This window comes from Bombus terrestris, chromosome 4 (assembly GCF_910591885.1).
Source record: "Bombus terrestris chromosome 4, iyBomTerr1.2, whole genome shotgun sequence".
NCBI classification, from domain to species: domain Eukaryota; kingdom Metazoa; phylum Arthropoda; class Insecta; order Hymenoptera; family Apidae; genus Bombus; species Bombus terrestris.
In genome coordinates, this window is record NC_063272.1 from 12061361 (window position 1) to 12085280 (window position 23920).

At 34.7% G+C, this 23920-nt stretch overlaps 1 protein-coding gene across 1 annotated transcript in view; it reads right to left on the reverse strand.

Moving 5' to 3' along the window:
* Window positions 1-401: 401 nt before the first annotated feature.
* The window catches only part of LOC100643759 (uncharacterized protein DDB_G0271670), a 69481-nt gene continuing 45962 nt past the window's right edge, over window positions 402-23920 (reverse strand). Inside the window, exon 2 of the mRNA XM_012308014.3 lies at window positions 402-7236. Within this exon, the coding sequence (XP_012163404.2) occupies window positions 5377-7236 (1860 nt within the window). The 3' untranslated portion in view covers window positions 402-5376. The remainder of the gene's footprint in view (window positions 7237-23920) is intronic.

A 23920-nucleotide genomic window follows, 5' to 3' on the forward strand; every position in this document is an offset into this window, starting at 1 on the left:
AAGATTGTTCTCAATTTATTGATGTGGTTTTTATTTCTATAATAGTCATTTAGATACCCGAATTTATTCATGGAGTTTTAAATTCCTGAGATAGAATAGTAATGCTTTTAAATGACGAAATTTATTTACTATACGTATGTTTAATTGAAAATTTACATATTATGCTATACAATTTGTATTTTTCCTACTTTTAGTTACCTACTTTTAGATAGGTTCACTATTATTTGGAGATTATTCTAATTATAATAAAAGAGCGTTTATAACTAAAGAAAGTAAATGTAAAAACGCGTAAAAATGGAAAAGGAACAAGCTTTCGTATGATATTTAATATGCTGTATCTCGTTAGTTGTAGATCGTAGTTCTTATAATTTTAAGGTGAAAAGAAATCGTACAAACGAAAATATTATGACAATGGAATTTATTACAAAGTTGCATTCGACGAATGACAATGGTTGCACAGCGCTATGCATAATAATTAATAATAATCATTAGACTACGTACGCCTAACGTAAAAGAGAGACAGAATGTACTTAATCGTAACGGTATCACGTGTATAACATATCGGAATACTTTATCTTTTACATATAAAATAAAGACAATATGAACGCGCACTTAGCCTACGAGGATGAGCAACATTCGAACGAACGAGTTCCATCGATTCGATACGATCCATCAGCACGTATCGCTTCGAGATTCGCTTTTCTTCTTGGCTATCAGAAAAGTATCGAGCGAACATGCGTGCGAACGATCGAGATCGTGTATATAATTTAAGGTGAGTACGCGCGTGACACGTTATTTAAATGGCAGGAGGAACTATCTCAAAGATTGAGGTAATGAGGAAGAATGAGCTATTTAATCCTAAATAAAATAACGTTATCGTCTTACGTTCTACGGTCTTCTCCGCGAATGAGATACTTCCTTGACGTCGGAACGTCTTACAAAACTTAGGGTAAGATAGAATTATTCAAATCAAACTAAGCAATTTGCTTTATGATTTGCTAAATATTGTTATAACAATTTTTGAGCTATTTATTCGTTGTTAAAGCTAAATTCGTTGTTAGTGACAGCTTGATGCCTGTACTTTTCTAAGAGGATATAATTCCTACTCATCAAAAGATAAGAAGTTTTTCAATTAATTAATTTAGTTAATAATTCTCGGTTCTAGTTGCCATAAATACCATAAAATTATCTAAGTTATACATCTTGACGCTTATTCTTATTCGACCTAAAGTACGCAACATTTTCTTATTTTTTCGTTGTTATATTAAAAACTAATACGCTGAATCTCATAATTATGAAGTTATCCAAAATCTTTTAGTTTTTATATATCAACGTGATAGGAGGACAAAGTAATTGAATAATTTGAAATTGTATCGAGATTCAGTAATTTATCACTTTCTTCGCTAAAAAGAATATATTTACTGAAAAAGACAAAAACGATGTCTTATTATACAAAAACTGAATTTAAATTACGATGGAATGAAATGGAACAATAACTGCTGTAAGTTTAATTGTTCAATTTTACGTATTTCCAATTAGATTTTCCATCGTATCTTGTATCTACATAGGAATTGACAATTTTGGGGCAATTTTATATAATAGTTATGAGATGTAGCGTTTCACAATATGAAATGAGTTTGATTACTCTGTACAAAATTTTAGTTGAATTTGAGAATGCTAAGACTTAGCTGACTCAAATAACGCTACCTTACTCTATAATAGAAACTTATATCTTAAAAATTGCGCAGAGACGCTGCCGTGACAAGTCAGCAGTTCAGTCGCAGCGGCGGAGCCTTCGAAGAAATTAAGATTTTTAAAGTGATCCAAAATGGAGGCCCTGGCAGCTGCGACTTCTCGATGTGCTTTTTCATCACAGAAGCGTCACAGTGACGAAAGCACGCGACATACATGTTTAGTCGATTCTCTTGGATATCTCGCTGCTTCGTTCGTCGCTATTTTCAAAACATTAGGTGACGAGGGATTGTCAGATCGATGTCGTTTGCTTCACTACTTATGTCGTGCGAGGTCTTTTTGATTTAGGTTTTCAACTTCAATATAGTTCAATATAGCTTCAATATATCCAAAAGTATGGAGATACATAATACAAGATATTAGTTGTAAAATCAATCGATTTGTGTCTTTCTTCTATTAATTTTTGTACGATGACTGGCTAGAAAAAGATTATTTGGGATCTTTTGGAATTTGAAAAAGAAGTTGGAACGCAAAATTATGCGGCATATCCATACAGATAATTCATAAAAAATTTCAAATTAAAAAATTATTGAAATTGTTTCGAAATATCCGCTGTGATATCGATTCTGACAGTATCTGTAGGAAAGGATCAATTGAAAAATTTGGAAGGTATTAAAGTTATGGAAAAAAAGGAATGAATGGGAAAATTTGAAGTGTATTTAGTTACCATTAGCATAATTTTATGAAACGTAATAGACGTAACAAAAATTATTTAGACATCATGCATAAATGATAAAATATCATTCGTCCATTTACAAATAACTCAACTGATCATTATTTACATTATAATCCCTCTAAACTCCACCAAATATGAAAATTCACTAACCAAACGAAACTTTTCTTCAGCTTTAAATATTGTACGAACGTACAACGCTGAAACAAGATGCGACGCAGTAAAACCAAAAGAAACAATTAAATAAGAGAAATACAAGCATCCGATCGTAATAAGGGTATCCTTCCCAATAACGATAATTAATATTGCGATATCGTCGACTTAACAACCGAACACCGTGTCGTTACTCCATCACCACCACCACCTTCTAGTTTAACGAATCTCGGAAGAGAGAAACATACGCTTGCGATTAACGCGATCACAAAAGATTTACGCAACTACGTGGCGCCATGATCGAGGACCTCCTGCTCGCGTGGCAGCGGAGAACGTGTTTAATCGCTAGACGAACAAAGGGAAAAGAAATGTTTCTCGGACGACTCGAGACGCGTGACGAGACCGTCAAAGGCCATCGGGTAGCATACAAAAGTTCGTACTTTCGCCACCGAAAGGAGTCACTTTCATCTGTCAAGTTTCGCAACGAAACTGGCCGGGCTTCGAATTCCCTGTGTTTCGCTTCTGATCGAATCGTCCAGCGACCGTTTTCTCGTCTCCGTCTGACAGTACGGATATACACGCATGTTGATGCCTAACAGCGAGATCATGGAAGGCCATTCTTAAAAATTAATCGTTGAGGCAGTTGCGTTGGCAAGAGCGAAAGAATCAGTCGTTTTCGTTCCATCGACATTGTCGCGTCGCTTTGGGCGAGTCAGCGATTGGATCGTTGTTTTATCATTTGTACACTATTTTTTGAAAATACCCAAGCATTTGTTTATATTTTATCCATAATAGATTGATTAGAGAATTACAGTGAGAGAGAAAAATGTTCGTACAGCTGGAACGTAGAGATAAAACGAGCAATATTTTCTGTATTCTATATTATATATGCAACTAATATATGCAATATATATTATGCACCGGGACAGAAATAGGTGCAATTATTTCAATATATTTAATAATATACGAAATATCGCTTTTTAATTTCCACACTGCAGCTGTACGAATATTTTTGTCTCTCAATGTATTTTGATGTGATGTAAGTTAATAAGATTGTAAAATTTTAAGTTGGATTTCTATAAATTTTGAAATACAAGTCACGTAATAAAAGAAAAATTCTTGATAAAGTTGCCATTAGAATCCTTCGAACACAAATCATTTTATGCATAAAGGGAAACCATTCAGAATCTATCTTCGCTTTGTACGCTTCAATTTTCCCATAACCATCGATGAATAATCTTTAACTTCGTATTCTTTATAATTTCAAGCTCTCTGACGAAAGAGCCGATCGCGAAGTCAGTGGAGGATCGCTGTGACCTTTTCCAGACCTTAGAAACGACGGAGTGACGACCAACTAAAGATTACTATCCATGCTAACGAGTCCAAGTAGTTTGCTTATTCGTGGAACTTATGTTAGTGTACCATGCATTTATCACAATGGTACTTTTCGCGATGACATTGAATTCTCGATCTTCTGCAATGCGTCTTTGATAATAATATTTCAAGTACAATGAATCATAAATACACATACTTTAGTTTATCGATTGAAATATTTCTCTTATTTGTAACATTTACATCAGATGCTCTACATTTATATGTATAATATTATATTAGAAAACACATAATATTTCTAAAAATTTTTTCTATTTTGATTCTATTATAATTCTCTCTATAAGTTACTGGACGGTTGATGATTTTAAAAATAATTTTTATTGAAACAAGATATTGATAGGTTTATTGAAATTATTCTTATTATTAATAAGATTTTTATGAAACATACAGTGGTACTATATTTATTAAAATGAAATTGTAATTAGCGAATTTTTTTTATAAGAACAAAAATTAAAGATAGTGGGCGGATCAATAAATTCTTATTTTGTATGAATTGATCGTTCCCCGATTGGTTTAGATAAATAAAATTCTACTGTAGTGTAAATACTTTCTTGATTCATAATCGAATAAAATGTATTAATTGCTCAGAAAATTGTAAATAATGTATTATGTACTTATAGTTGTGATTTATGTTCTCGTTTGAGAGGTGTATTTTTAACTAGAAAATTAAGACTTATAGTAAATTTACACGTGTATTTCTGCGAAGAAATGATGAACGATTTTACTAATGTATTTTTGAGTCACTCTTCAATTATTTTCTAAGCATAATTTTTATTTAATACCTGTTATTAATCATCGTCTTATTATTCTATAATGTGTTTAACAGACATATATGCTTAGATATAACGCTTAGAAACATCATAGTATACATATCTAGAGAACATATATAGTTTCAATGTACTTCAAATAAGAGAAATATTTTAGGTACCTCTACCTGTGCTTTTTAATACATTTTGCGTCATATATAATTTTTTTCATATATAATCATCTAATTGCCGATAACGCAAAATACGTCTCTTTTTATAGTTGATGTATTTAGTGAAATATTTATCTGATGAAGCATCTTGCAAAGTTTATAAGAATTTATGAAACTCGAGATCTTAATTAGTCGAAATTTAACACGTTGCTCCTTCGACTCGTCTTTCTATGCTCGATCCTTAACACGCCAAAAAATAATCCAAATACTCCACCTATCAATCCCATATCACCAGCCATAGACAATCATGAAAGATCCTTAGATTCTAAGAAACCCGATGCTTAAAATTACTCTGAGGCAGTTGAGTTGGAAATAGCAGTTTCAAAGATCAGTCATTTCGCTTCGTCTCGCCATTCTTCTAGCAAAGCGACACGATTGAGTCGACTCGCCTCCGTTACACTTCTATCCATCCTTCCATCACTGATTCATCTCATAAAGCGAGGAATTTCATTAGTGCATCGTATATGAGTCGAGGATTGATGGTGCCATCCGCAGTATAGCGAACACCTCTCAAAGAACCATCATCGTGGCTCACCACTCCGTATTCCCCAACGATAAAACCGTCCGGAGTTCTCTCTTCGACCCTGTATTTCCTGTAGTTCCTACCTTCGACCACGTAACCCACTTTGTGACCATCTTCCACTTCGGAAGCGTTCGAAGGTTCCGTAAGCATAATCTGTGGTCCATGGACGTTTCCATTGCTACTCACACTAACGGATTCATCCACCTCGTAATTCTGTTCGTCTGGTTCTCCGCCACGTTCGCGACTCAATGGTTGACCTTCTGAGTCGTAAAGTTTGCTAGGTTCGCTATAAACTTGGGCAGGTTGCGAATAAACCTTCGCTGGTTCCGAATAAACTTTAGCTGGTTCCGAGTAAACCTTCGATGGCTCCGAGTACACTTTCTCTGGTTCACCATAGACTTTTGCAGGTTCGCTGTAAACCTTGGCTGGTTCACTATATACTTTCGCTGGTTCACTATAAACCTTTGCTGGCTCGCTGTACACCTTGGCTGGTTCTCCATAAATTTTCTCAGGTTCGTTATAGCCCTTTGCTGATTCGCTGTACAATTTAGCTGGCTCGCTGTACGGCCGTGGTGACTTATAGCTCTTCGATGGCTGGCTATACATCTTGGAGCCTGGACGATTGTAGTGGGAAGCGTCGAAGTGTCTGCCTGCCTTTCGACCTTGGGCCTGGTAGCGCTCTGATTGTACTTCCATTGGTTCTTCGCTGAATTCCTTTGATTCGGCGTTCTCTTCCGGCAACTCGTAGTTCTCCTCTGTTGGCAGGGTGATCATGTCCCCTGAAGGACTGTTCGTATTGTTATTATTATTATTTATCTCCTTCTGATGTTCAACGAAAGAAGGAGTGTGCTTGTTCATCGATCTAGGCGTAACCGAACTTTGAACTCGCCAGCTGGTGCTCAGCGAGCCTTCGTCAACGGAGAATTCGCTCCTGTTCGATTCTGATACGATGTTACTAAGTTCCTCAGTGACGAAGCTGGAAGGCGACGGTGTCGTCATTCTCGGCGATTTAGAAGTGGTTGTCGTCGTCGTTGTAGTAGTCGTGGTCAATGTTCTCGCAGTCGTGGAGCTCATAGTCCTCGTCGTAGGAGGCCTTGTCGTGCCATTCTTCAACTCTTTCGTAACATCTTTAGACGAAATTCCGATGGAGCTTGGCGGTCGAGACACGACTGTCGCATCTGTATTGTCGTAATGTTCCACCCTGACCTTGTACGGTGTAGCTTCGACGGTGGACGTCACACTGACACCTATAACTTTCTGTCGGCTGACTGCTTTGTTCGTCGAATTGCTCGTTGCGTTTGTCCTCGATGGTGATTTCTCTTGAGCTGTCGTCGACGTGACCGTCGTCGTACTTATTGAACTTTGAGGAGCCAGCCGCGTCGAAGATATGTCACTGGTGGTGCTCAATTCGTCGATTAACGATGCTAGATTCTGTTGCCTATTTTCTAACGTTTTGTGGCTTATGGGGTAAAATCGAACGACCTCTTCTCGGCCACTGGTGTTCCGTGCTCTCGGGACGACTTGTTTATTGCCAGGATTTCGCGATATTCGGTAAATCGAAGCCTCGTGCTGATGCGATTCCGCTGTCGCGCTATCTCCTGTTGACGACGTGTGTCCTCCTCGTCTGAAACCTCTACGTCGCTGGGGCGGCGTGGCCATGGCGCCGTTTATGAAAACTGACAGAAATTCCGTGCCCGCGAGTATGTCGTTTCTCTTCGCTGGAGCACCGTGTACTTCGTCCCACACCAGTGCCGCCTGCAGCAGTACCTGGAAAATGTTTGGCCGGTCAGTGGAATGCGGAAAGGATTTATAATGTTGAATAGCAATTAAAGATCGCTCTTAAAGTAACATTTTATAGCGATGGTTTAGTATTATTGCATTTTGGAGAATGTAAGAGGATCACGAGTGCGTCCGTGATTACTTTGATTGTAATATATTGTAATGTTGAGTTACAGAATACTTTCATTTCTCAAATGATGTTGCGTCTTTAAACTTTAGGTAAAAAATTTTGTCGTAGCGTCTGTACTCAGACTCGTTTGTGCTATGAAGATACGAATGTAATTGTATTTTTTAATTTCCAATTTTTAATTATAATTGTACAAACGTAAATGTATCAAGTTCTTCGATGTATACATCAATCCTTTTCATAAGCAAACAAACTTTTTCATATTTCATAATTCGATCGTCTACATCCAAGCCTAACTTCTTTACTGCCAAAAGATCATAAATTATAGAAAATCTAAGATACTCATCAATGTTACTATTAATTAATGCCTTATTACATATACCTATAATCATTCGTTGAGTCAAATGTTTGAAATTTTATTCGATAAAAGTAAAAGTTTTATCGAAAGAAATTCTAGGTTAAAATTTCGCATGGATCCTCAACAACCTATACCGAAGAAGATCCAAACCTCTTAATTTTATTACTATAAGAATGAGAATTTCAGATTGTCAATATTAATCTTTATATAGAAAATCTCCACTTTCACAAAACGAATTTATTGAAACATACGGTTCTCACAATGCGTTCACATTAAAATGGTAAAGAATTCATAAAAGAACACAAAGAACCAAGTCGTACTCAAGTCAATCGTTATCTATGGAACGGGCGAGAATCCTGAAGACAGAAATACAGAGAACAGTTGAAACAAAAGTACGTTGTTATCGTTGCAAGGAGATATGCATCGTGCAGGCCAACGTGTGGCGTTTCCAGTATCTGTAAAGTGCAAAGTGTAAAAGTTAGGCGAACTGTTGCGAGGGCCATTAAAGCCACGTGGAATCGGTGAACAAGTTCGTAAGTACTTTACGATCCGAGGACGCGCGAAGCATGTCGGGTCGCGTTTATTTTTCAATTCGCGCGCCAACGATAAAGCGCCATCGCGTCGGACCATATTAGACACACGAAGGTCACGCCAGGTGCATCCCAGCAATTTATAAATTACGTTATGGCCGCCGTAAAGTACACGAACGGGCGCAGCTTATTACGCTGGGCAGTTTTAACTCGTGTTTCTCATAGCTGTCACCTTGTTATTTTTCTAAACATCTCATTTTTTAGCGTATTTAAAACTGGCGACTTTGGCCATCCCTTAAGAACGCGTTTCTTGTAGCGCGATGCCTCCATTCCTTGCGATAATAGAAATAAATTAAACAAAGATAATAGGCGTAAATTGTTAAAGTTCAGATAAAATTCAATGTTTCGAAGTTAGTTTATTTAGTGGTTAGAGTTAGAGCGAGGGAGAAGAATATGAAGAAAGGAAGGCGAAAAGAGTATTTCGCTCAGGACTCACCAGTAAGGCTATCTAGCAGGTCTCCGCTGTATAAACCAGGAGAGGGTGGGATGCTAGGAAGTTTCGGTTAGTTTTTATTATCTCGTTAAATAATTATTGATATGATAGATTTATCACATAAACAAACAATTTAGATTCAGTTTCATAACCTTTGTCAAAACTATTAAAATTTCTTTATATAAATCGATAATACAGAAAAAGTACTATTATATCGAACGATATCGATGCTGATAAATATATTTTGTACTAGTATAATGTAATATGTCTTCATTTTCTTATTTCAAGTTACATACATGTAGCAATAATATGAAAACAAAATATCGTGTGAGTAATATCTAATTAACATAATTGGCATATTTTGTTTACATATGAAATAAGTGCTTAATAAGAAACTTGAAAACTGTAAATAGTAATTTTCGCGTATTTCCAATTTCCTTCTTCCTCATGCTGAAAACGAAAATACGAAGGTCCTGTGTATGTATATATGTATAACAGGTGTGAATGAAATTAAAAGCTGTGTAAAATCATTCAGTGTTTTGATCAATATTCATGCGTTTAAATGTTGTAAATTAAGATAAGTGAGTACATCCACAGCGTGACTTTGACCATGGAATTTCAAAGAACACTCCTCACCGGGATGTGCGTCCGTAAAAGCCCAGTCATAACATGCAATTAACAGTTTTGTTTTTGCTGTCAGATTTAAATTACATATTCATTTGAGAATACTGAGCAATATATCTTTTGTACCTTACAAAACATTCGAAAGTTTCTTGAGTTTGAATACTTACACACACACACACATGACTAGGTGTATGCATATGTTAATCCTTTATACGAACTAAAAGATTATGAACTATATAACTTTTATACTGTCAAACAGATAATAGTTCACTTAAGATAGTGTAATATTTTCTATATTAAAGAATCATACAGATATTTATGTAGGAATCTTTTATATAAATTCTATTCATGTTAATGTAAGTTTTGTTCATAGATTTTTCTGTTGCTTTGATAATTTTCTTTGAACCTTCTAGGCTTACCATAAAAATTGCGATGGTAGATGACAAAAAATATTCGTATTAATTTTCATATTAACAGTATACGTGTATCCAAAATATGTTTCGTGGAAGTATCTTTTTAAATCTTTTTATACTTACAATTGCCTTTTTTATTCCAAGGAATATAAAACGATCACTGTTTTCTATTAACCAATGAATTATAGATGCCAATAAATATTCAAGCAATACTAATACACTGTTGATCGTAGTTCTCGGGATCCCTTTGAATTCTTTAATTGTTCTTAAAGAGTCTTAAACGGACGTAAAAGAGCACGACTGATCGCGGCTGCGCGGTTCTTTCGTCAAGGTTCATCGTCGAGACCAGTATTGCGCTACCTCACGGCAAAAGCTCCGTTAAAAGTCATGAAATGAAATTCGTCGCACAATCAGCCAAAACTTCGAAATCCACGAACCGTACGCTTTCTACGAGCATAAAGTCTTAATTTATATCGTTATTACACGACTCCCAGTGAGACAGTCCAACGGCAACGAACAGAAGAAAAGGGACACAGGGCGAAAAGAAGCGTAAAAATATTTATTTGCCGCACGAAAGCCCAAGATCCGGCGTCGTTAATAATTTTAAAGAGGTCGAGACCTCCTTGGTTTGGATTTGCTCATCGTCGTTTCGCTTTCGATCCGCCGTAAAACGCTCTGAATTGAATTTTTGCAATCCCGCGGAAGGTCATCAGCAACCGTTGCGTCAGCTCGAACAAACGATTCGAAACGGTATTAAGCACGATGGCGATCGAACGTTTGCAACAGATATTCGCGTATGAAAAAAAAGAATTGTATGTTTGAAGGATCATAAGGCTCGTTTGAATGGGAAGAACACTTTTGGATATGATGAAATTTCATTGGGAACAATGAGATGAATATAACTTTCGTCGCAAATGTTAGTTTGATAATTAACGCTTCTTTATACTTTAATCTTGCTCTCATTTTAGCAAACAAAAAGTATTTATAATTGTATTACGAAGATGTCTGACGCAAAATATAAATGAGAAATCATGCATATTAGTAAGTAATTTCTTCATATCTTATTTAAAGTTGATATATTTCTCGTTATTCGAACAATATAATTGTTGAAAATGACTGAAAGATATTTTGTTCGCTATGAAAGTTACGTCGTAGTTACACAAAGTGTTTTATTTGTATGGATTTCTTCAATATTGTCAGTAATATCGAAAAACGGGTTAAGTAAAAATTGAATATTTCTGAAGAGAACATAATATGTCTGGCTTTGAGTTTTATAGGTACAGACATATGTAGGAGCATAAATCACATCGATCAATCAATTTCGCTTTTTTAAATATATAGTAGGTACTATACATTTTTTAATATATTAATCGATTCAGTTCGTTTATAAGACGAAGATATTAATCTATTTGTGAAAAAGTCGTTAGTACAAAGTAATAGAAGAAGACACTACCATTAATTTAACTATACCATTCAACTTTTTTATATAAACTATTTCTATTTATATCTATGGTTATAGCATATAGAACAAGTTTATTAGGAAAAAACTGGCACATCTTGTATATTAAAATATATTAATATGGATGCTTAATAACTGTCATAAGGAAAAACCATAAGGAAGAGATCCACGACCGGAAAGGAATTTTTATCGCTACCTCTATAAAAGCTTGTAAAACTACTTTTAGATTGCTGGGTAAATTCTTTGCCTAATGCTACGTTATTTGGTCTAGCACCATATTAATTTATTACTACAACGTTATTCCGAAACTCAAAGTGTAAATTGTGAAGTGTTGATAAACGAGCTGAATGAAATAAGTTATGTACGATTAACATCGACGTTTAGTAAGAAATTAAATGTTTCATTCCGAATATTCTCGTATAAATAAACCAACAGTTATCAAAATGTCCCGTTTTTCCTTTTGTTCAAATTGAAAGAAGATTCTTAGAAGGAAGAAGTATCGTACTGTCAGATTCGCCACCTAGCTCGATTTCGAAATTTTTATTAAATTCCATTGATGTAGCTAATTTGTATCTGACGAAATTTTTTTTCGTCCACACCCATATGATAACGAGAAGTTCGATAAAACGAAGAAAAAGAAAGGAAAAAAATCGAGAAACTAGTTTTAGGAAATGAACTTTTTTGTTGGGATATGCCGAACTTTACTGGAATTAATAAACTCAACTTCGGCTCGTGCGCGCTACCATAAATCGTACATGTATACATAATCTGTATAAGCACGAGAGATATCCACTCGATTTATAAAGTGGCCGACAACGTTCAAACGACAACCAGCAAAGATTGGTCTAGAACGGTTTCCTGTTGAAAGGAGAACGCGCATTGTCGTGTGGACACCTCAGATGAGGTCATTCGGATCGCCCACTTACTCCCTATGCAGATGACTCGCGTTTATGTTACATTATTTGTATAAAATACGTAAAACTTACCATGGAATGTGAAAGATCTGCGTACACATTAATTTTACTAAGAAGAACAGCATAAAATGTAAGGAGAATTTCATAAAACAGCTTCTCTAGAAACAAATACAATTTTAGTGTTTTACTCTACTAGAGAAGATGTATTGCTTACAATGTGAAGTTCATACTTTTATTTAAGCATCGGATGAAAGATGAACAAAGGAATCATTATATTTATTTTATCATATGTAAATATACTTTAAAAATACAAATATATTAAATATGCTTATTATTTCTTATCGTGATTGATATTACTATAAAAGAAGAAAAAATTAATCGAAATAAATTCAGTTTAATAATCTAAATACGATATACTTTAAGTTGAACATAACGTTTGACCACAAAAGAAACAGAAAATCAGGTGTTATGTATGGAGTAACATTCAGTTTATTTCCTTAACTCTCAACATAGTGATTTACCAAGAGCAGTCCTTAACCCTTTCACAATCGGTCAGACATGTCTGAAAGACTTTTAAAAAGGATTACTATAATTGTATATTTAACGTTCCTCTTTATATTTTACGTTTATTTAATTCTGTCTGACGCTATCTAGCCATCTATCTATACTTCGTTTCAAAATTACATTTAGTCTATCGTTTCTTCTCTAAATTTGAATACGAAACCCATACTATTATGTGTATTGCATTCATTGATAGAAAAGAAACCTGGTCTCCAGAATGTTGGAGAGAAAAATTGTTTAAAAAGAAAACACAATTTCTATTATTATTATATGCATTAGGGTTCGCATTAGGGTATTCTTGTCATAGCGATTAAACCTGATAACAATACGATATAAGTCTCTTTGAAAAGCATATAAGTCCAATTATCGTAATATATTTTACCTAAGTCCCTGAGTGATTCTACTTTGGTATACTAAGGGTTGGAAAAAACACTGTGCCCAGAATCTCGAACTTTCTGTAACTTCCAAGGAAGTTCCAAAGACCTTGTCATTGACTCTTTCACGGTATTTTCGACGTGACCGTCGTTTCAATCAGATTTAATTAACGTCTCTTTACTGACAAGTGTTCGAAGGTGAACGAACTCTTGTCAAGCATTTATCTTATGAATCAATCTGTTCGAGTTATGAGACGAATTTCGTTCGATTTGATAATTTGATGATCAACCGTTTCAATTACTATTAATAAAAATAACTTTGTTAAGGGTACACGCGTGTAATGAAGCAGTTAGTCATAAACAGTGGAATTCGCGTGGGTACAAAGGGTACAAAGGCGGACAAACATTGGACCAGATCGAGCAGATATATTCTTGCGTTATAAACAATATGCAGGTGCGGCCATTTTAAAGCCAGGCCTCGTCACCGCCAAAGAATCGTCATTTTTTGAAAGGGTGAGAATGAGCTCAGCCGAGCTGGACGTTAGTACTACGTGTATCGATAAGATTAGACTAGACCGGTAGGTTTGGCAAACCTTGAATACATTGTCTGATTCAATGTTAAAATGGAACTGTAATTTCCTAATTGTAATTCCTAATTATAATTTGTCCAGAATTTTTGTTTTAAAATTTCTCCTATGTAAGTGGAAATATGATTCTCATGAGAATATAATACAACAAAATGTTATTACAATGTTATGTCATGAACTTTGTCATAAAAACCCATATGAAGTTTAGGATCAAATATGAAAAGAAAATACTAATATGGAATATTGGATATTAATATGAATCTTAAAATGTAGTATTAAATTGGAATGCGAAAGTAGAAGGAAAGAAAAGAGTGGAGGTAATGACATAATAATAATAATGTAACGTTTCTCGGTAATTAATATATTTTAATTACACATCATTTCTTAGAGTAATTAGAATTGTTAGAGGAGTTTGCTTACTTAAACTTTAAGCGAAAATACCAAAGAAGAATTTGTCTGAAAATTTTTACAGGAAACGTCGTTAAGCAATATATCCTTGTTTAATCGGTTGTAAAGATAAAAAGATAAAACACTTAAAACACGATTAATGTCACACGTTTGTACATACATAATGTTGCACAAGTTTGAACTCGAGAACCTAGTTTTTAAGAGCTCATTAGGCTTCTCTGAAAGGTGACGTTAAATAATGAGGTACACCGTTTCTACCGCGGTACGCCATTAAGCGGTTGCGACGTCCTAAAATTAATCTACAAAAAGAAAACATCCAATGATATCGATTGCTCGCTCTTAGGCATTGTAAGCAAGAGTTCAATATTGACGCAATCGTACGCAATAACGTAATTAAAACGCAACGAATGATACGAATGAAGATATGAATGACGGCGATTCACAGGTGCGGCCGCCGCGCCGTTTCAAAAGCAAACTCATCGTGAAGGAATCACGGATTTGAGAAGTTGCAAGTGGGCGCGAGCCAAGTTGTTGCTGTCGCCCCCGTTTCAATGCTTCTTTTTAATGTCTTTCACGATATATAACTGTCTGACCTACTTAACAATAACTGGTCGAAAAATGGAAAAAATGTTGTCTAACACACACACATACAGTTATTTCATATCCTTCGCTCTGATCTGATCTAAATTTAGAAACATTAATCAAGTACAGAAGAATTTACATAAGGTTTTCTTTTAAATGATACAGAAGATACTAAAAGTAGCATAGCTTTAATATTTATTCTACTTAACTTAAAAGATGTAATTCAATGATATAGTAACAGAGAAATTTTATCAAACAAAACTTACGAATGGTCTTAATAGTTTCTTCAGAATAATAATTTTCTCGTCCAACCATGGAAAGTCAATTTCATTGCAAGTGAATGAAACCACACTCCCTCCAGACAACGAGTAGCACTATCATTGAAGTGAAATATCTTAAAGACGTTTAACATTTGCCCCTTGACTATCAACAAAACAGCAAACAACGATTATCATAAACCTACGTTACAAGATTTTGCTCGATACACTTACAAGACACTCCTCTCTAAAGTCAGATGGGCTCAATTACTTTAATTACTCAAGAACTCAGCACAAAGCGTAACAACATGTTTCCATTTTGCATTCTGTCAAAACGAGCGACAACTGAATGTACAACTCCATGTAAGTTGAAGTAATTCGTTATCTCGTTCAGTAGGATCGAAAATACTCGAGCAAAATTTTTACTCGAGGCTAACCTAACCAAAAGAGGGCATCAATCATGTAGCCGGGTATTTTTCTCCTATTCATCGCGTCAGCATATTTTTCAACCAAGCGAAATAAATACATTCCTCTCGAGGCTTATTTATTTTTGGTAGAACTGACGTGTTTGATTTCAGTCGGCCGACGTGTCGGCGTAAAGCACGTGATCGAGGAATCAATGTGCGTATACGCAGCAAGTAAATGACACGAGCGTATCAAGTTCTGAGGAATATGCGAAAAGGCTCATATAGGCTCATAATCAAGGTTGCGACTGGGTGTGGCGAGGAGCATGCACACAAGCGTACACTGTCGATCCTGACATTTTAGAATAGAACTTCGTTTATCCGAACAGGTCGGGAGCAAGGCAATTTGGATAACCGAACAGTTCCGATAAATAGAATTCGCATTCTTCTCCAGCTTTCCTTATTAATTCAGATATTAGGATTTCAGTGCTACGATTTCTATTGTTCCTTCTATTGGCACACAGACTACACACTCTTTATCTTCCAATGAAATGTTTTTTGCATTTCATTTTCGCAATATGAAATTTTTGTAATAATGTGAGAGTACTACTAAATGATACGAAATTTAATATACATGGATCTAATTAATCAGTATGTAAACGCTATAGAAAATACAGTGTGCAAATACTTTTCGCAACCACTGTGGAATTTATTTCGTTATAAGAATAAGTGTTTATACGTATTACGAAATTACGTTCGATCGTAGTTCGGGTAATAGAGGTTTGGCATTAACTTGTTCGTATTTTAAAATTGTGCCATAACTTATTTCACTGTTGCAGATTCCAATATTCGCGGATTTGTCCTTTTGTAAACTCGTGATTGAATTACACGTTGTTGAAGAGAAGCAAGTATCCGGATATTTTTAAGCGGCAGCGTGTATACACACATGATTCGATACCTTCCCTGTAGGTAGCCCGTCCAACCCGTTTGTCCCAATGTAAGCGAGTCTTTTTTCCATTAAGACTAAATTGTCTTTCTTCTGACGACGCACCGTCTGTCAATGAGCGCTTTTGTTCTGATAGCTCCGCTGTACGCAGCTTCGATCTCGTTTCATTCCGGTCGTTTCTCCCTTGCAGTGTTGTGTCGATGACGATGTATGTATATCGTCTGTCCAAGGTCGCCGTTTGCTTTTTGGACGTTCACGCTTTTCGATGGGAAAAGTTTACCTCGCTGGTGGACGCAAATTGACTAATTTTACGTAACGTACGACGGTTTCTGATTGCCACGATTTTTCTTCCGAGAAAAAAATTATTTTATTTTTGACAAGTAACCTTGAATATGGTAGGAAGTTCCTGGTTTAAGAGATGTTGAAGTTCAAAGTTAGGAATTTCGACGATCAAGACGTACGATGAAACAGAGGGCGACGTCGATGTTGAGGAGTGCATGAAAGTTATGAGCTTGTTCTACAGGATAATAACCTTGAAGTTCATAGTTTTGTACGAGTATTAACTTGATTATAGTGAGAAAATGTAACATGACCTATGTGGTAAGGTATCGTATACTTTGATTAATTCTTTTGAAAAATTAAAGTTCTGTATGTAAGTAGAATGTTTTTTCATATAAGGTCAAATATGTGTTCTATGCATGGAAGAATTAGAAATTATTTTTTATTCTTAATTATAATGAAATATTGATAATATTTATAATTATAACGATTAATAATTATAATGAAAAAGTACAAATGTTGCTACTTCAGGATTAAACATGTTCTGTACCTACACGAACTTCCTTCTTCTTTCATCTGAACAAGTTCTCCAGGTAGATAAATGCTTTTTCTATATTAAACTAGTCCTGATTTTTATCGCACTATATTCGTAACTATAGCACGGTTTCTAGACAATGTAGGTACCCAACTGAATAACGATCTGAACAGGTTCAGTCGTTTAAGATGACAGGTTGTCTGTTTCTGATTTAAAAGTCGAAGTAAATGTACAACTATAAAGTCTCCTTATTGGATATATGTAATTTTAACGAACCTCACTTTTGTTTCTTTCCATTCTGTAAAATACATAAATTCATGTTGATATAATATATAAGACCACGATAAATCTATATTTGTTGATTTGCTGATTTTAATGTCTATTTTGACGATTAAAAGAAGATATTTTAATATAGCTTACAATAGATGAAAAGGAAAATTAATTGTTACGTATAAACATATATTAAAAATAGATAATAAATCTAAAAAAATTGATATAAAATCATTTAGGAATTAATTTACAATATTAAAACTGTCCCAAAGAAAAAGAAAAGAAAAATAGAAAATCATGTTCTTCATCTGTAGTCTTCATACAATATATATAAAAATAATGGAACATCATTGCATTTACTATAAAATTTTCCTACTAACTGACTAGGTACAAGTATTTAACGATATAGTAAAATAATAGCATAGTATAAGTACATAACGATATAACTATAAAAATCTGACATTATGAATATGAAATATATAGAAGCTAATAAAAAAACTTCATTAGGAAATAAGGGTACATAACAATATTTTTTGTAACTACTGTATCTTATATAATATATGGATATCTATTTGATACAAGTCACACCATGACATCAGCGTTTCCAAACAAAAGTCAAAGGAAGACTGCACTATAGCCGTCTCTTCGCATATCTTCCTTATTACTCTTATTTTACTAACTGGAAAATAATAAACCAAAACATTCCATTAACGTGGTATCCAAATAACCTCGTAACAGCTTCGGGCATCTATTTAAAAGATAACTCGTCGCGTCGCGTCGCCAGGAAAGGAAAAGGTCGACGATAAAGGGAAGATCGCCTGTGAGTTTCACACCTTGAACGCTCTGCCAAAGAATGTTACATTCTTACTTCATTCTTGCGCTGCGACTTTTTCCATCAAGTAGCAAAGATAATTCGTTTCGCGAGTTATGATTCAGAAATAACTTCGTATCCTTGAAATTTATAGCGATTTACGAAAGTAATCAGCGAAAGGACGCGTGTGCTTCGTTGTATCAACGTAGAATCCCGGCAGATCTTCTCCTTTGGCGCGTTAACAACGGTTTAAGAATCAATTAATAAGCGGCGTATCTTGGCGTAACAATGGCAATTTCCTCGGATTTCATGGCGATTGCGCGCCAGTCTCGATCATTCCCACGCCTCTTTCGGGAAAAAATCCGCGGAATTATGATCGGGCGAAACTAATCACGCTGCTTTAACACTCCGCTCGACATAACGCTCTTTCATATTCTCGATACCGCTCATGCCAACGTTCTGGCAAATTATCGTGCAGCAAAACAATTCATGACGTTGAGTAAGTTCAAAATTGTTACTGCTGTAAAGTGATGTAAGGAGAGACAGGAAGTTCGTTCTTTAGGTATCCATTTCTTTTTACGAGAAATCGTAATCTTTCGAAATGTATGAGAAAGCGATATCGTAATAAGACTTGTTAATTCTCAATTAATATTATTGATTTTGGATATTTAGCAGTGAAACTATTGATGGCTGTAGAATAAAATTTCTGTCAAAGAAATCACAGTAGGAGCTTAATACTTAGTTCGTAAGTATTAGAATACTTGAAGAAAATGCGATAAATTTGAACAATTATTAGGAATCAAAGTATATAGAGATCAAAGTATTGAAAATTACTACCTTGGATTATAGAAAACTGTATATTCTATATCATAATAAAAATCTGGTAAATAATAGATAAATATGAATAATTTACTTACAAAGATTTTTTGGAGATTTCTGGGAATCTGACTTGTATGGATACAAGTACAGTTGTATTGTTGTATAATTCTGATCGATTAATTGTTCATCTAATGATGTAAATAATGTACAATTTCTGTGACGAATTATAACATATATAGTCATTTTAACCATTTTAATAGCTCCATATAATTAATTTTATTTAGTGATCGACATTCTACACAGTAAAAGTGATTATTTCTTGCCGCATATATGGCACAGGATAGTGAATGCAACCGAATAAATATCAGATATGTTAGTCTAAATTGTTATGGCTACATATGTATGAGTAAACGATACAAGTTAAGGGTTAACGATACAAGAGAACAAAGAAGTGATATAGAGTTTACGATCCAAATAAAGAAGCCAAAGCTTTGAATCGCACCCGGAGAACAGTGTCATCGGGATTTTATTGCGAGATTCCAGCCACTTGTCTAAAACGAAAAGTCTGAAAACGAGCGAAATATCTTGCGAAACGTGACTAAAAGAAGGGAATTTAATGATGCCACGTTAAAACATGAAACGAGGATTAGTTGGCACTTATGACACGTTCGGTTTATTATAAAACTATGAACTTTATTCATCTGCCGTTTAATCGCTTTCTAACTATGACTTTACCAACGTCTATTCTTCGTTTTGTAACATGTGAAATGTACGATAATTTCTGGATTGAATTGTTATTCTAGAAGAACTAGTAGAACTAGTGTTATAGAAGAACTGTAATCATGGTTAACTTTAGAGATAGCAATAAACAAGATTAATGATGTTATTAAACAGCTTACTAATGTAATTAAGAGGCTTATAAACGCAGATATTTATCTTGTGACTAGAACGAACACAGAGTAGATGTGTTTTCATAGTAATATGGCTTGCTTTATAATATAATTATTCTATTTACTTCGTTGAAAATGCTCTTTGCACAGTTCATTGTCGCCTATCATTTGAATGACATATTATTTAATCAATTACATATTTCTTTCATAGTATTTATATAAATCAACGTTAGCAGAAGCAACATGAATTACTTATTTGCTGAGTTATTGTCTTTCATTTATTGTATATCATATGTTTTTAAATTTAATTATACAAGATGCGACATGTTATATTATCCAGTAAATAATTTTAATCCATTTCAAAAATATATATTCTTATATAGAATTTAAATGTATAAAGTGTACTAATGTGAATATAAACTAGAATTAGAAAAATAATTTTTATAATATATATTTATAATCTACAATGTATGAACAATATAACATTTTTAAAACAGATCTTTTAAACGATCAGCTTCGTTAAGCAAGATTTCAGTGCTATAATAATTTTTTTAGGCCAACTTGAAATTACTATTCACATGCAATTATATAAACGATCATGCACATACAAACTTTTAGTAGGCTTGATAATACACTTAAGTCACATAACATTCACTTATATATACATACTACTATGTTAATAACGATAATATATATATTAACAAACGTAATATTAGCGGCGATAACAATGAGCGTATGAGCGATAACGGCAACGAAACATGTTCATTGATAATCATTCATATGTTCGGTGCCGACCATGACCAATTAGTTTTTGTTATTATAATTGAATAACCATGGTTCAGACAAGAATCGGTTAATAAGCGATCGTATGCATTAATTGCGATATTTAATAATAAGAATCGATGTTGCTTTTGAGTTGATTTTCGAATTCAAGGTCACCATATAGAGCTGTTATTTAAATACATTGAACATTTTACAAATTTTTGTAATGTCGTACATAATAATATATACTTGAATATAGATATTCTTGAAATTTGTGAATTCCTGCGAATTTCTGCGAGATATGTACGTGCTATCGAGTTGCGTGCACGCAGAAACGAGCGTGCGTCCTGAGAAAAAGTAAGGGTCAGTTTTCAATGTCTCGCCAGCGAAAGTTTAACTAGCATGCGTGTGCCCGGCAATGCTTACACAATGCACAGTGGCGTAATTTCGTACTCGGGGACACCGTAATAAATGTTTCAGTCCTCCCACACTCCAGTTCTATATAATTTACGTAAGGTGTGCAGCCGTGCTTTATATAGTCAAACAGGAAAGCAACTTTTAGCTACGGTCTATTTATTTTTCGGTTGATCCTGGATAAATAAAAGAATTAAATTTTGAGTTTGGGCTAGAAAATTCCATTTCTTTTATTGCTTAGATTTCTATTCATTCATTTATATTGATTTAATTGGCATATTAGATATCTATGTAAGAGCAATTTGTTAAATTCATCCTTGAAGAACTATTAATATCTAAATGTCTAAATGTTAATGTTTTCACGCTCTAGCAATAGGTATTCAAATTTTTCAAGAATTTTATTATGTTATTTGACGAACAACTATACAAGATAATTATATTATTTGAGATAATCAACCCTATGTGAGTGAACCAAGATTTGGAGCTGACTGTCACACGTTACCCTATGCTTATTTTAATACGCAGAAATAGGAGCACAATAAATTTTTTTTTCTCTTTCAATTACGAGCTATACTTTTTTTCTTTCGCACCGCAGATTGACGACCCTGCTTCTATTGTTCTTTCCTAATGTCATATTTTTCTTTCCATAAGAAACCTACAAAGATCACAAAACGATCTAATGCTTCGTATATTATGAAATATTGCACCCCCATAAATATCCGCAGTCCATTAACAGACAAAGGTTCCCGTGCAAGCAAACCTACTCGAATCTGAACAGCCACTGTCTACTCCGAACACCTACGTTCCACGGAACCATCGATCAAAACGAAAACGAAAAACGTCATTGAATCACGCACGGGGTCGCGCGACCTTTTGATGTCGGCATCAAAAGGTCGCGCGAAGTGTGTCGACAAACGAGTGAAGGAACGCGAACATCGTCACCGCGACGAAAGGCGCGTCTCCTCCTGGTCGTCTATTTTCGTTATATACGAAACCAGCTCAAGTAGATAAGATCTACCTTTGCCATGTATTAAGGACGAGAGAGATGAAAACGTCTACGTATTACATTCTTTCTTCGGTATTGGATAATCGCGCGAGGTCACGAAACCGAGCGAGCGAGCGAGTGAGCAGGACCGAATGTGAACACGCGAACACCGTTTCTGTAGGAAAGTAACGGACCATTGGACGAAAAGTATTCGGGTCATTGATTGAACGGCTGAGACGAGGCGCCTTGGTATCGGATACATCATCCTAATGACTTCCTCGTGCGTGGGCAACTGTTTGGATTCTTCGACACAGGGAACCCGACAGCCGTGGTAAGGACCGCCGTTTCGACGCCTGGCGCCAAGGAGTTTGGAATTTCGCTTATGCCCAGTCTGTCGTAATTAAATGATTTTGGTCGATTAGATACCACGGAATTTTTGTCTCTCCTTTTTTTTATTGATTTAATCTTCTATAAGTAGAGTTTTCTTTGATTAAGGGAAGAATTATATATTAAATAATTAGACATTGTTTTCATTAAATACTATAGTCTGGACTCTAGTATAGTAATGCATGATATTATATAACGATTTGTAAATAAAATGGGATTTAAGAGATAAAAATATGTATCATATAGCCATATCGTGAAGCTCATTTAGATCATGTTTTGTTTAATGAATCTATCTAATATTTGTTTGACATATCTTTCTTTTTTAAAGTCATCCGCACATAAAGGTCTGATTATACGAAATTATAAGCGAGATTAGAAGCCTAAGTATTGTTCGCTTTATATTGTGTATTCCTACTATAATTTTTAACAAAGCTTTAAATGGTCCATGTTCATATAACATTTTTGATTAAGATTTAATAAAAAAATACAAATAAATTTTCATTCTACGCAACAAGATTAATGAACGTTTATATCAGGTTTAAATTTTTACGATTTTTTAATTTCATAATTCTTAATACTTATCTCGTATGATGCCACAGTTTTTCTTTTTCCATAGCCAAAAATTGCCAAAAAAAAAAATTAAAATTATATTTGGAGTTATAGGAGAAGATGGACGAAATTTTGAAAGCTTCGTTCTGACAGGATTAAATTTACCCATGGCTAGGATTTCGTTTGGTTCAAATTTCATTTGGTGTCTAATTTCCTTCTTTAACCCATTTCTTCTTTGTTTAATCCTTTTCTCCATCGAGGTCACAACATCATGCTACGTGAGAGCCATCGTAATTTAAAGCGGCTATACGCATAAGTTGAAGAGCCATGAAAGAAACATTGCTTTTTCCTTATAATCCACCAGTGAATGATCCATAAATCGAACGTTCTCATAAAACAGAAGCTGTCGATTCGTCCCGCGGCGATTCAATGAACGCGACCAACGGAATAATAAAGAAATTCGCAATTAATCAGGTATACGATCGTGTACCCGCGACGACTTGATTATAAGGCATTATAGACTCATCAAGTAATTACTCGCAATACGGTTTCGCGTTACGCCAGTTCAACGGAGCTCAATAAATCGCTCGACCTCGATGTATGTGTGCATACGTGTATGACTTCCTCACACGAAATATGGTCGTAATGGAAGCCATTATAACCGGCATCGCTTGTTTATAATCCGCGAAACGCGGGATAAACGATTGCCTCTGCTCTCGAGGACGACATGGAAAAGTTTCCTCGTATTAAAATGGTTTCACGTGGTTACAAGGAAGTAAATTAACCCTGCTGCGATCCTCGAACTTCTATATTTCGATCTTGCCTCCACTTTAACAAGCAAAAAGGACTTATAATGTTATAAGAAGATGTTTAACATGAAACTGAAACGAGAAATGATACTAAGAACATTTTTATATTTTATTCAAACTTAAAG